Raw genomic sequence first — 14,444 nt, 5'->3', positions numbered from 1 at the left:
ACTATGTTCATTCGTTATGTAAGTTTAAGGATATACTTCTACATTACTAATAAATAGTAATCTCATGAAAGTGTAGATGATCCGAATTTTTTATATTGATTTTATTGTAAGTAAAGAACGAATCTTTCAAATATAATTTAGATAATATTTTTTATAATTATTTTATGATTGTTGTTTATTCATAGTAATATTTGTAAAAACTAATTATGTAAAGCAATCAATTTTTTTTTGGGATAAAAATCAAGGCTTAAATTCTAAAAACTAAACTAACCGAGGACTACAAAATCAATCAGGTCATGGCATAAAATCAGATAAAGGCTTTTAAGGGGTCATTAGTATAAAATCATGACACGATGCTTTTAGTGCCGCTTAGGGCTGAACATTTTCGGTTTAGTCCGGTTTTGAACCAAAATAAATAACCAAACTGATTTTTTTTAAGTTTTTAAACCGAACCAAACCAAAAACCGGTTCAAACCGATTAATTTCGGTTTGGTTCAGTTCAGTTTTTTTCCCTTTCAAACCGATTCAAACCGAAATGCAATGCTAAGATGCTATCCTCTAAGAATCAACAACGTTGTTCTCGTTGTTACAACTTCTTGCAAATAAAAAAATAATTGCAAAAAAACAGTATCAGTTCTTAGCAATCACTGCTTTGATTTTTTTGAACACTCTTCAGCTTCTAGACTCGAAATAATCCCTCTCGGGCAATTGAGGTGGGATCTTTTTATGTTGTGACCTCATGAAGGAGAATCAAGTAAATCAATGGAAGAATCATCAGCAATTCACCTTTAATATGACAAGTTTGAGAGATGAGAGATAAAAAGCATGGAAGATTGGAAAAGAAGAAGATAAATTTGACTCAAATTTTGAAAGGAAATATTGAAGCTTTACTTGTAATCAATTACTTTTCCTTTACGTTGACATTTAGAATGCAATCTGTCTTATATCCATATCATTTGAGAGATGAGAGAAAGAGAGTATAGAAGTTGTGAATGAAAGGTATCCTTTAAAATGTAAAAGCATTCAAAGGGTTAATGGGAGGGGAGGGGTGGCTGTGTGAAAGGGAAAGAAATGATAAATGGTCTGCTAGGGTTGTTGATGCCTAATGGATTTTTTTGATTAATTTTTTTTGGTTTACTCGGTTAAATTAGTTTTTTGATTTTTTTACTCACCTCTATAATGCCACTACAAAAGCCATTATTTTGGTTGTTGTTGAACGTCGCACACTCCATCTAAAGATCATGGAACCCTTCCTCCTATTGGTGCATAAGTTGTAGGCACGCTTATTTTCCTTGTCTATTTACCGTAGTCTTTGTACTTTATTTTAGTTTTAATTTTAGTCTTTTAATATTTTTTTTAAAATTAAACTAATTCTATTTTATTTTGTAAAATTAAACATTAACAAAACACAAAAATTTATCTTGATATTGTATGATTCACATATTAAGATAACTAAAACAAACTACCAAATCAAATCTCAAATAAAATCAATGTAGTGGGATCAGATTGAAAAACAAGTTAAGGAACAAAAAAAAGCACATGAACTTGCTCCTTGATCGTGCAAATCAGTCCTTGATTTTAGCAAAAAAAAAAAAGGACCGGACATTTCTTTAAGCTTCAAATTTGATCCCTCAAGGTCTAATTATTATAAATCAATTAAATTGCAGCTTCAAGATATCACTGTATCGGAGGTCTATATACAGAGACCAAGTTCGTTATTGTATTTTTCTAACTTTTCCATATATATATATATATATATATATATGACTAGCAAGAATAGAATGGACAACTTACTGCCAGCAGGTCTAAAAATATAGTCTGATTTAAGCTTCTCAGCTTTAGTTTCTGACACAGCAACAAAGCTGAAGATTATTTCAGCATGTATCATGCCTCTTGAGCTCCTCGCTAAGCTACTTGTTAGCTCAAGCCAGGTGAGACAAGAGTACAGGAAGTGATTTACGATAGTCCATAGAATGAATTGATTGAAACTGCACAATGAACCGATCTCTGCGCAATAGTCATGCCGAGTCTATGAAGATTGTAGTCTAAACGTGCTTTTGAAGATTGTACACCGGCATAAATTTGCGCGCAATATGTTTCTTATAATGCCGGGACAGATGTTGAAAACTAAAACACAGAAGTATTTTAACATGCCAAGTGTTTAATGATTGATTCACACTCTTTTAAATTCAAAATTCATTAATACTGACTAACTAGTTATAACCATTCTAACACAAATCCTTTTTGATCGAGATTCCTACTTACACTAGGATTTTATCGGAAAGTGCAGGGGCATAACGACACGCTCTGTCTCTCTTCCTCTGCTGTCCTTCGAGACTCTAGAGCAACCTTTTCAAGTATCAGGAATACGTTAGTCTAGAAAAGAAGCTGCATAGTTTATTAGTCGATGATGAGCTTCTTCTTCATGTTCTTCCATTGTCCAGCTAAAAAACAAAAGTTGCATGTGAAGGTCAACCTGATTTCTTTCATTTATTCACAAATCCATAATAGATGAAATAGTAAAATGACTATACAAAATTAAAGAAACTTCTTCCCTGCAATTGTTCTATAATTACAGGACTTGCTTAAATTTCCTAGCTCTTACCTTGTACATTAATTCTCTTGTGTGTTTCAACTATCAACCAGTCTCTAATTGTGCCCCAGCAACCTCATTTTCACTGGTAAGGCTTGTCTTGGATTTAGCATCATCTAGATAATGTTGATAAGTGTAGGAAAGAAAGCCCCAGATTGCCAACAGCATTGCCATAACCTTCACACCATTCATCTTATCGTGGAAAAATATCACAACAAGAATGGGAACAAGCGGCAAAGCCAGTGTACTTATGACATTAGAGAAAAGAGAGGATACCTCAAAAATCAACCCCAACAAACCCACTGAGGAAATTTGCCATGTAATAGCAGTCCAAATCAGAGTCATCAAATAGGATACTTTTCCTTCTTTATATTCTTTCATCTCATTTTCAAGACTTTCCCATTCCCTGCTTGCAAAAAGTCCCACCACACAGCCACAAGTTGCAACAAAAGATGGATATATTTGCATATTCAACACGGTAGAGAAGGTTTCTTTATTGATAACCTTCTCAAAAGAAAGCTGCACGAGGGAAAGGTACAAAGAGTATGTTGCTGATGCACCAAGTGTACAGAAAAAACCAATTACGTATTTTCTTCTGGGAATGCCTGCAGAGTTCTCAGAGTCTGCATTAACTGCTAGAAGGGAGGCTGAAGCAGTAAGGAGAATTAGAGAATTGAGCACAAATGGAGATAACTTTTGTGAATTAAGGAAGAAGGAGAAGAGTGCATTAAAGGCCAGTTGAGTTGCACAGAGAAGAGAATAAGTGGAGACAGGAAGGTATAATAGTCCATATGAGTACATCAAGTTGTCACCTGTTAAGAGTGCCCCAAAGCCAATGTATAGAAATGTAAGAGTGGATAGTTTAGGACCTTCTGGTTTGTTTGCAAAGGAAGAGCTAATGGGATTTGTTGCGGTGTTGGAATTGATAGAAGAAGTGAAGAAGAAAAGGAGGGGAAGTAGAATTGGAAAGCCAGCAGATTGAACAAACGTTGCCATCCACTTGCTATTCCCACCTTTGTCATAGTATAATCTTCCCAAAAGAGTGGCAGCAGATTGGCCTGTGACAAGAAATAGTATATAGCAGGTCACTCGGAGCCACCACTTGTAATGAATGAGTTTTGGTAGCTGCATTTTGTTGTTAATAGAGGCGGCGTCATTGCTTGAGTTTGGCTCTTTATGATCATCTGCAGCTGGAAAATAGCAAAACCATTCACTTGAATACAAACAAGCGAAGAGCAAAATGATTATTGCTTGCAGAGGATTTTGATCTCCCACACTTAATCTTGCCTTAAGTCCATTTATGAGTATTCATGGCATGATTGCATGTTAACTGCGTATATTGAAAGTTAACCAGATTCTAATTCAAGAAGAACAGGCTTCACTAACTTGTCATGCTTCATTTATATCATATGTTATTTCATAAGGGATTATGTAGGACATAAAACTGGATTAAATAATACAAGCCACTGGTCTACCTATCTCATATTGGTCACCAATTAATTACTGAAGCAATTTCTGAATATTTTGGATTCTAAGTTTTCGATTGAAGTAGAGGATCATAAGAAAATGAATGGAAGATTAATCATATGCTTTGGACACTGATACGACAGCTAAATTCGGTATAGAAAAGAGAATAAGCAGTACATGTATGGAGAAGCAGCGCATATATAGTAAAAATAATCTGACTAACCTGTGATTTGTAGTTCAATCCCTTCAGCATCCTCCATGAAGATCAATTATAACCAGAGATGTAGCCAAAGTGAAAGGTATTCTTATCTTTCTTCCACTGCTAAGCAAAGAGAAAAGGGTCTTGAATCATTGAGCATTTAAAGGATGGTTTTTCCATCTCAATCAGTCAATACTTTACATTTTGCACTGCTCTAAAACGCCATTGGCTAAATTAAAACTCTTGCGAAGTTGACTTTACTGGTCTATCTTAGGTCTGATTTCTTTAGAACCAGGATGAGGCGCTGGTCTTAATTTCAATAAAGTGGAATGGATAATCATGGAATGACAGTCCATGCTTTTTGTAAGTGGTCAAAATTGACTAGCCACGTAGCTAGTGGCTGTAGATCCATACTAAAATAGCCTTTTTGGCCTGATTTCAATACCAGTGCTGCTGCTTTGACGTAACCAAAAAATCTGCTGTTGACCTGTTGTTAGGATTTTTGCATTATGAATAACACAAGGCATCCATTTGCTCATCACCATTTAATTTGACGTGATGAAATTGTTAGGTCTATCTTAGGTCTGATTTCTTTAGAACCAGGATGAGGCGCTGGTCTTAATTTCAATAAAGTGGAATGGATAATCATGGAATGACAGTCCATGCTTTTTGTAAGTGGTCAAAATTGACTAGCCACGTAGCTAGTGGCTGTAGATCCATACTAAAATAGCTTTTTTGGCCTGATTTCAATACCAGTGCTGCTGCTTTGACGTAACCAAAAAATCTGCTGTTGACCTGTTGTTAGGATTTTTGCATTATGAATAACACAAGGCATCCATTTGCTCATCACCATTTAATTTGACGTGATGAAATTGTTAACATTATGTTAGTTTCACCTTGCTGTCACTTAATATGGTTATATCAGTTAGGAATTTGTTTGTAACAAACCGCAATTGTAGCGGTCTTTTCATAGAAATCAAGGAATAGTTTCTACTGCCTATTGCTATATAAAAGCAGATATATTGATGAATTAATTAACTTGAAATCTATATACAAATATTATGAATAAAATTCCTAGAGTGAAACTCATTTTATCATGGTATCAGAGCATGGAAATGCACTACTGATATATCTTTTCCCTGAAATCTCCTTCTTGATAAAAGCTTTCCTGTACCTATACCTGTATCGTCTCTTTCTCTGTTCGTGTATCTTTCTCAGTTTCCTTCACCATTCTTTTTCACCAAATCTTGCATTCTCTCTATCAATCTTGCATCCTTATCACCTTTCTCTCTTTTAAAGAAAAGAAAAGAAAAGGGGGAAAACAAAATAAACGTCTACCTATACGATCATTCACCTGTTCTTCTGCACTCTAAATCTTGCAATATGTTCTTGAATATTTTCTGCACTCTGATCTTAAAATCTATTCTTGAATGTTTCTTTTTTCTTGCATTCAAATCACTTTCTTTGCATCCTGAGATCATTCACCTTTCTCTCTTTTAAAGAAAAGAAAAGAAAAGGGGGAAAACAAAATAAACGTCTACCTATACGATCATTCACCTGTTCTTCTGCACTCTAAATCTTGCAATCTGTTCTTGAATATTTTCTGCACTCTGATCTTGAAATCTATTCTTGAATATTTCTTTTTTCTTGCATTCAGATTACTTTCTTTGCATCCTAAGATCACTTTCTTTTCTATCATTCTAGATTTTCCATGATGAATGATAAAACAACAGAATCGACACCCATTATCCATGTACAAACTGAAAACTCTGGATTCACAACCAATGTTATTCTCACTGAAACTAATTATGATGGATGGTCTGAGATCATGGAAATGTAGATTGCAAGAAGAGAAAAGCTTGAATATATTATGGGCAAAACACAACCACCACAAGATACTGATGCTTCTTATTCAAGATGATATACAGAAAATCAAAAGGTTAAAGGATGACTGCTAACGTCTATGTCACCAGACATCATAAAAAGATACATTCAGCTACGCACTGCACGAGAAATTTGGAATGCCTTGTCTAAAGCCTTCTACAATGGATCAAACGAATCACAACTCTTTTCACTTAACCAGAAAGCCTTCTCCACAAAACAGATGGGTCAACCACTATCAACATATTATGGTGATCTTATGGAAATCTTCCAAGAACTTGATCATCGCAATAGAACTGAAATGAAAGACCCGGATGATGTTATTACTTATAGAAGATTTGTTGAAAGATTACGAGTACATATTTTCTTGAATGGATTGGATGCAGAATTTGAACAAATCCAAGGGGAAATTCTTAGAAAAGATCCGATACTGGATCTTGAAGAAGCTTATGCTTATGTACGCCGTGAAGCTATTCGCAGAGCTACTTTAAACAATGAAGCTGGAGCTGGTCATGCTGAATCATCTGCAATGACGGCACGACGAGGTAAGCCTATAATATACCGATCAAATGGCCCTACCATTGAAAAAAATCGAACATCAGAAACTCAGAACAACAGCTATGAAATTGGAAAGGCAAAATCAGAATATGTCTGCACACACTGTGGTGAAACTGGACATACAAAGATGAAATGCTATGAACTAATTGGGTATCCAGAATGGTGGGATCCTGTTAAAGCACCTCATAAACGAAACACAAAACCAAATATTCATGCTTTAGTTGCAGTGGCAGAACATCCTTCAATCAAAACAATGACCAGTCTCACGACTAAGGAAGAATCTATGGCAGAACATCAACATCCTTCAACACTCACAGAGGAAAAATCTGGTAAAGTCTTTCATAACTCCACTCTTAGTAGTAGAAATGAATGGATAATTGATTCCGAAGCTACTGACCATATGACTTTTGACAAGTTGTGGCTTCAATCTTTTAAACCATCATAACAATATATTATATCCTCAGCAAATGGCACCTCATCGTCTATTCATGGGAAAGGTTTTGTCATCCTTATTGAAAATATAAGTCTTGACTCCGTATTAGTTGTTCCAACTCTTAATTATAATTTACTTTCAGTTGCTCAAGTAACTTTTGCTCTGCAATGCATTGTTATTTTTTGGCCTAACCTTTGTGTTTTCAAGGATATTCAAACTCGGAAGACAATTGGTTATGGTACTAGAAGGGGAAAGCTCTATTATCTGGATTTAACACCAGCAAGTTGTCACTAGTTAGCTCAAGCATTCTCCATGAATAAATCTGCTACAAACTATGAATCTGCTGCAAACTCTGAAATTTGGTTGTGGCATAAACGTTTAGGTCACTCATCCTTTGGATATTTGAAGAAATTAATGTCGAAACTCTTTGTGTAGCTACCTGACACAGAGTTTAAATGTGATGTGTGTAAATTGGCTAAAAGCCACCAGGTTCCATTTCAAAATAGCATGAATAAAAGCCCAACACCGTTTATGGTTGTACATTCAGATGTATGGGGTCCAGCAAATATCTGCTCTCTTAATGGTAAACGATGGTTTATTTTCTTTGTTGATGATCACACACGTATGACATGGATTTGCCTAATGAAATGCAAAAGTGAAGTAAGTTCATTATTCAAACAAGTTCATAACATGGTAGCCGTACAATATAGTTCTGCAATACAGGTTATCTGTAGTGACAACGGTGGAGAATGCGTTAATCAGGAGTTGAAACAATATCTAATTAATCATGGAATTGTTCACTAAACCACTTGCCCTTACACCCCTCAACAAAATAGGATTGCGGAATGTAAGAACCGCCAGCTTCTTGAAATTGTTCGAGCCTCTTTATTTAAAGCTTATATGTCAACTAAATATTAGGGTGAAGTTATCACAGCAGCAACATATCTTATCAATCAGATACCCTTAAGCATATTAGGATTTCAGACCCCATTGAGTGTTCTTCATAAAACAATATATTCTCTTGTTGTGTCACATTTGCAACTAAGAGTTTTTGAATGTACAGCTTTTGTTCATCTTCATAAATCATTAAGGAATAAGCTAGAACAGCGAACACTCAAGTGCATATTTGTTGGTTATGCCCAGCATCAGAAAGGTTATCACTGCTATCATCCACCAACTCAGAAACTCTACGTCACGCTTGATGTTGTATTCCATAAAAATAGAATGTATTACTCTGCCCCTGAATTCTCAAGTCAGGAGCACAACAAGGGTAATTGGAAAACATGTTATGATGACCTATATGTTACAAGAGATAAGCATTCTAGTAATACATCTTCACATACCATGCAAGATGGAAATAGTGAAGAATATATAGAAGCAGAACCACAACAAACCACTGGCAGTGAAGAAAACCGAATAGAGGTACTGCAACAAGAAACTCAGGTACCTCAGTTGCCAGCTTCCCCACTTCATTTGTGTCCTGAGTTTGAATCCGTAACTGAACCTCAAGTAAATTCTGAAACTCAACTCAAGGTTCTACCCCATAGAACCATAAGAGGAAAACCCAAAACTGCGTATGAACCACTTCTCACCTCTAAACCTCATTATCCTATGAGTAATTTTGTGTCCTACCATAGATTATCAAAGAAAAATGAAACTTTTATGAATCAAATATCTGCTATATCTATTCCTAACAATGTGCAAGAAGCCATAACATATTCAAGATGGAAAGAGGCCATGAATGAAGAAATGAGAACCCTTCAAAAAAATTGCACATGGGAAGTGGTTGAACTTCTTGTAGGAAAGGTACCGGTTGGATGTCGGTGGGTGTTTACCATTAAACATAAAGCGAATGGCACCATTGAAAGGTTTAAAGCAAGGCTTGTCACCAAAGGGTACACTTAAACTTATGGGATTGATTATATGGAAACGTTTGCACCGGTGGCCAAGATAAATATTGTTCGTATCCTACTATCTCTTGTTGTGAACCTTGATTGGTCCCTATATCAACTTGACGTAAAAAACACATTTTTGCATGGGGATTTCCAAGAAGAAGTATATATGGAATTACCTACTGGATGTATTATGAAAATCAAAGGAAGCACAAAGGTATGCAGGTTAAAGAAATTCATATACGGGTTAAAGCAATCTCCGAGAGCATGGTTTGGGAAGTTCACTAATTTCATGAAATCCACTTGATACAAGCAAAGCAACTTAGACCATACGTTATTCTTGAAAACAAAAAAAAATGAGAAGTCACAGCTCTGATCGTATACGTGGATGATATGATAGTAATTTTAATTTACTGGTAAGTAACTGGAAAAAAAAAAGTCAGGTTTTAATAGGGTCAAGCCTTGATTTATCAGATTAGTAGTTTAATTCAGGTTTTTAACTGAATTTTTTCCAAGTCAGCCGATTTCTAGATCCACCTTTCTAACTATGTGTTAAATATTACATCTCAAATCTACAGTATCGTGAATTGATTTTGACAGTTTCTTTTCATATTCTAATAGGGGGGAAAGGTTAAACAATTGCCAAAAAAAAGGGGGCGCAAAAAGAACAAATGATGGAAAAAAATTCATGTATGATTTCTTATTATAATCAATTACAGAGAAACATAGTCAATTACAGAGAAACGAGTCTAGAAATTTAATAAGAAGAGGAGTGTGGACCGCCAAGGTTTCCACTGGTACTAGTCCATCCTTCTTGAATTTGAATGGAATACTGCAAATTCCAAAGTACATCTTCTATTGATGGCCGAGCTCTTGATTCTTTGTTTAGGCAATTAATGGCCATTTCAGCTGCAGTTTTTAGGGATTCATATGCAAAAGTACCCCGTGTGGATGGATCGACCAAGGCGTGTAACTTCGATGGCGCTTCTGCCAAGCCTTTTTCGAGCTGCAAATTGAACCCAAAAAAAGAAGAAAAAATTTAAGCAGTCATAACCCCATGATCGGCACCGTATAAAGGCAGCTGCAAAATAATGTTATCAGATTTATATTGAACATGTATTTACCTGTATCCTTAACTCGTCCAATGCACGGTTGGATGTGACAAGCTTACCCGTAATGACTTGAAGTAAAATGACACCTAGTTGATAGACATCTTCTTTTTCTGCATTTTCACTACTGCATGTAGGAAGAGGACTCAGGCAAGATGACCTTGATTATTCAGTAGTATAAAGGAGTGAAAAAATGAAAACAGGAGGAAGACTTGCCTGTTGATATTGAACGCATCTTGTCCATTGAGAGGACTCTCCGAGCCTACCTGCAAAGTTCAAAAAACAAAGCAAAAAAAGTTCAGAAGAGTGAATCCAAAGTGCTTCAAATATGAAGAATCTCAAACCTCAATCCTTCTGCCCCACCTTTGATGGCAGGGGAATCTTATAGTCACTGAGTTTCGCAGTAAGAGTATCATCCAGCAAAACATTCTCGATCTTTACGTTATTCCCAAAAATGCCAGGAGCAACTCCAGTGTGCAAGAACTGGATTCCCCTCGCAACGCCAATGATAATCGCCATTCTTTGTGGCCATCTCAGCATCTCCCTTTTTCTCTCATCTGTCGTATCAAGAATCAATCTTACTTTAGGCTTCAGCAAGACAGCAATGATAAAAAAAATAAAAATTAAGTGATGTTTGCTATTTTACCAGCTAGGTAATCTCTTAGAGATCCATTGGAGACGTGTTCAAGGACAACAAATACTGCGCCAGCTGTGCTCGAATGATCCTGATATGTGACGATGGTGTGTCCGAGAATGCTGACCAAATGCAGATGCCTCAGCTTTGACAGTACCTCAATCTGCTGAATCATGCTTTGAGGCAAATTCTTCTGCTTTAGTTTCACACATTTCACCATGACTACTGAACCATCTATGAGCCAACCTTTATAGAGCTGTAGATTACAGTACAGAATAGCATTTAGTTCAAAGGGCTTTGTTATTGATGAGCTCTAGTAGCTATGACATGATGTGAGCCCATTGAAAAGTTCTGAGTCTTACTTGTCCCTGGGATCCTTCTCCTATAAAATTCAATGGATCAAAGTTGTTTGTTGCATCTTCCATTTCCTCCAATGTGAAGACACGATAAGGCGGAAGCCCTATCGCTGCCGACCTCATCGTCTGAGGCACACGCCCTGTGAAAATTCATATCATGCGTAATTTTGAAAATCCAACAAACTAACTTCACATGAAAACGCAAAGAGGAGAGAAAATCAAATGGTAGCTAGGCGGACTTACTTGAATCAACGGCTCTGCGAACAGACTTTTTACTGGCAACAGACCTTTTACTGGTAACAGATCCATCAAATATGCTATATACATGATCATCAGCTGCTGCTGTTTTTGATCTTCTAATGATCACAAAAATCAATAATCCAAGAACACCTGCGATCCCAAGAACACCTCCAACAATACCAAGTACTATTCCAAGTTTGATAGTGGAAGACTTGTGCTCCTTACTTTTAGCTGGGGGCTTCACAGCCAATGCTTCTTTATTGCAGAATGAGTAAGGGTGCTGGTAACTTGCATTTTTACCGCCAGACAAGCAATTCCATGAGCTGATGACTGTCCGAGTTGAAGTGTTGGTTGCAATGCAGGAAGGTAATTTTCCAATCAAAATGTTGTGAGAGATGTCCACAAATTGAAGCTTAACACTGCAAGATATATTTGTTGGAAGAGCCCCGCTTAATTGATTCTGGGCTAAATCAAGATACAGAAGTGAAGGAAGAGAGAACAAAGCAGGTGGGATTGGTCCGATGAGTTTGTTGGAAGAGATATCCAACTGCTGAAGCTGATTGAATTTCTTGATTTCTGAAGGAATAACAGATCTCAAGGAGTTGTTCTTCAGGATGATGGTAACCAGATCGTTACCTAGCGAAGGAAAGGTTGGTCCAAGATGATTGCCACCCAAATTTAGCTCTTGAAGTAGGACTAAGCTTCTGAGATCTGGGACTGTTCCGTTCAGCAAATTGTGAGCCAAAACAAGACTAGTGAGATTCTTTAACGACAGAATATCTTGAGGAATCTGGCCATAAATGAAATTATAGCTGACATTAAGTGCTTGAAGAGACCAAAACCTGTTGATCATGGTAGGCAAGGGACCCCACAATCCCAAGGACACAAGTGACAACACCTTCAAATTTGAAAGCTTTGTTAGGGTGGTGAAGAAAGCATCTATAGAGAAGTTGTCAGACAAGGTATTTTGTTTTGGGCTGCTGGGAGATGCAGAGGAGCTGCTTTTGTTTCCAACGACAGTTAATTCAGTTACATGACTATTTGAGCAAACAACTTTTAGAGAAGGTGAGGGAGGGAGATAGCAAAAGTTGGTCCAGTTATTCCATCCTTGAAGAACCTGAGGATATTCAAGGAGTTGCTGAACCTGGAAAAGAATTCTTGTTTCACTTGGCGCTAATTGTCCTCTCGAAATTGAGACTTGCATGACAATCAGAGTGAATAGAGCTGTGAACGAGCAAGAGAAACTGGAGATCCGCATTTTGTCCGTTTCTTGGAAATTTGAAGTGGAAATCCGAAACCTTAACTTCGATAGTCCATGACTTCTGTACTGGATCCGTTGCTAGCTTAGCTTAAAAACTCATCCTCCCATGCTTCGAGAGTAGCATTTTTTATTGTATTTGCTCCTGCAAACGAGCTCTCAACACCGCACATCACTCTGACTCTGAATTCCATTCAAGCCATTTTAGTTTGCCACGTTTATTGTTTATTATCGTAGACCCGCGAATATCGAGAGCCTGCACTCACGCACCATGCCACGAGACCTTCGGGAGACCTCAACTCTCTCTCTGTTTTTTTTTTTGCATGATCAATAAACAATAAAATACCTCAACAATCAAAATGTCAGTGTCAGCAATGAATGTATGCAAACGACGTAGCACACTAAAATCTCATGGTTTTAAATTTACGTACATGACCATTGGGATTGGGTGGACAGGCGAGAGAGGGTGTGTCGGTGAGAATTATTGTTTGATTTGTTTTAATTTGAATCTGAGTGGAAAGCAGAAGCAACGGTGTCCCTAATCATGAACTACTTGTCATGTAACGGCATAGCTAGTTCTACCTAATCTATTCTTCCCTTTTAATTTACCGGAGGACGCTGTCGTTTCCACCCTCTTTTAGAAATTAAATATTATTTTGGAATTTGGCCACTCTTTCTGGAATTATGTACAGACACGTAAGCTTTGGGACATGACAGCAGTTAAAGCATACCTGGATTCAAAGGGAGAAGAAGACAAGGCAGTTAAGCTAATTCGGGGCACGCAGCTCCTTACACGGACACGTGACAGAGTGGTTGTAAGATGTGCCTTGCACGCGTGGGATGAACTAAGGCCCTCCTAAATCATCGTCCGAAAGAACACTCCTACGAATTAATTGTATTCTAAGATAAAACAAATAGCCCGTGACATGATTTCGTGTATATGCAACGTAAAGCAAGCAAACTGTCAAGGTATTGGTTAAAAATCAATATGGTGGCTAGGACTGGAATTTTTTTTCTTTTTTCTTTTTTTGTCTTTTGACTTTGTAACTACTGGGCGCTGGATATAGTGGGATCTGTTCTTTCTTATAATTATGAAAGTGAATTGTAATGTGATATGCACATGGTGTGCCTCGAATCCGGAGAAAAGGATGCCTTTTAATAGTAACGAGATGACATGTCCGCGCGCTGTTGCGGGCTTATAAAATAAATGTATTTAATAGTGTTATAATTGTGAACCAGCGCTAGATAAATAATAGAAATTAAAGATATGATGGAGCAAATATTTCATGACGAAAAAAAAGTTGTGTTGGCGATCCAAAACTTAGAGACTGAACAAAATGATTTATTGCAATTTACAGTGTTTTGTGATGAAAGATAAAGTGCTTTCGCCACATGATTTAGCTTTTAAGTTAATAAAAAGAAAAAAAAATTACAAAACTAAATTCTCTACCAACTTAATATTAAAAAAAAACCCAACAAAGATAATTTTGGAAAGAAAAAAACCCATGAGAAAAAACGGTGTAGCAATTGATAATGTTTTGTGAGGAAAACTATAACACTTTTCCCAATAAAATAAAATAAAAAACATTTAGAGAAATATTGTAACAATCTACAGTGTTTTGTGAGAAAAACTACAACGCTTTCCTCATATGATTTAGTTTTATTGTAATTATAATTCTTAACCAACTCAATATTAAAAAAAAAATCAACAAAGATAATTTTGGAAAAAATCATAAAAAAATCACATGGGAAAACACTGCAACAATTCACAGTGTTTTAAAGAAGAAAAATTACAAAGTTAAATTCTTAATCAGCTCAATATTA

At 36.5% G+C, this 14,444-nt stretch overlaps 2 protein-coding genes across 4 annotated transcripts; both read right to left on the bottom strand.

The window, feature by feature from the left end:
* Positions 1 to 2,120: 2,120 nt before the first annotated feature.
* Positions 2,121 to 4,609, bottom strand: LOC133691105 (probable purine permease 11). 2 transcript variants are annotated; one of them, XM_062111453.1, is made up of 3 exons: positions 4,284 to 4,609; positions 2,606 to 3,777; positions 2,121 to 2,444 (listed from the first exon to the last, which is right to left on the bottom strand). In XM_062111453.1, the coding sequence occupies exons 1-2, from the start codon at positions 4,318 to 4,320 to the stop codon at positions 2,639 to 2,641; spliced, it is 1,176 nt and encodes a 391-aa protein (XP_061967437.1). In that variant the 5' UTR covers positions 4,321 to 4,609; the 3' UTR covers positions 2,121 to 2,444; positions 2,606 to 2,638. The 2 variants fall into 2 exon arrangements, with proteins under 2 accessions (XP_061967437.1, XP_061967430.1); XM_062111446.1 differs by having other exon boundaries at positions 2,606 to 3,783; positions 4,284 to 4,608.
* A 5,086-nt stretch (positions 4,610 to 9,695) lies between these two features.
* Positions 9,696 to 13,024, bottom strand: LOC133674315 (probable LRR receptor-like serine/threonine-protein kinase At1g14390). Of its 2 annotated transcripts, none has more exons than XM_062095369.1 (7): positions 11,366 to 13,024; positions 11,129 to 11,262; positions 10,779 to 11,022; positions 10,496 to 10,689; positions 10,349 to 10,398; positions 10,148 to 10,256; positions 9,696 to 10,029 (listed from the first exon to the last, which is right to left on the bottom strand). In XM_062095369.1, the coding sequence occupies exons 1-7, from the start codon at positions 12,618 to 12,620 to the stop codon at positions 9,781 to 9,783; spliced, it is 2,235 nt and encodes a 744-aa protein (XP_061951353.1). In that variant the 5' UTR covers positions 12,621 to 13,024; the 3' UTR covers positions 9,696 to 9,780. The 2 variants fall into 2 exon arrangements, with proteins under 2 accessions (XP_061951353.1, XP_061951345.1); XM_062095361.1 differs by having other exon boundaries at positions 10,148 to 10,259; positions 11,366 to 13,022.
* Positions 13,025 to 14,444: the final 1,420 nt, after the last annotated feature.

The sequence above is a fragment of the Populus nigra genome, chromosome 1 (assembly GCF_951802175.1).
Source record: "Populus nigra chromosome 1, ddPopNigr1.1, whole genome shotgun sequence".
Classification (NCBI taxonomy): Eukaryota; Viridiplantae; Streptophyta; class Magnoliopsida; order Malpighiales; family Salicaceae; genus Populus; species Populus nigra.
Note: the sequence above shows the minus strand (reverse complement) of the source record. Positions and strands in the feature narration are given on the sequence as shown.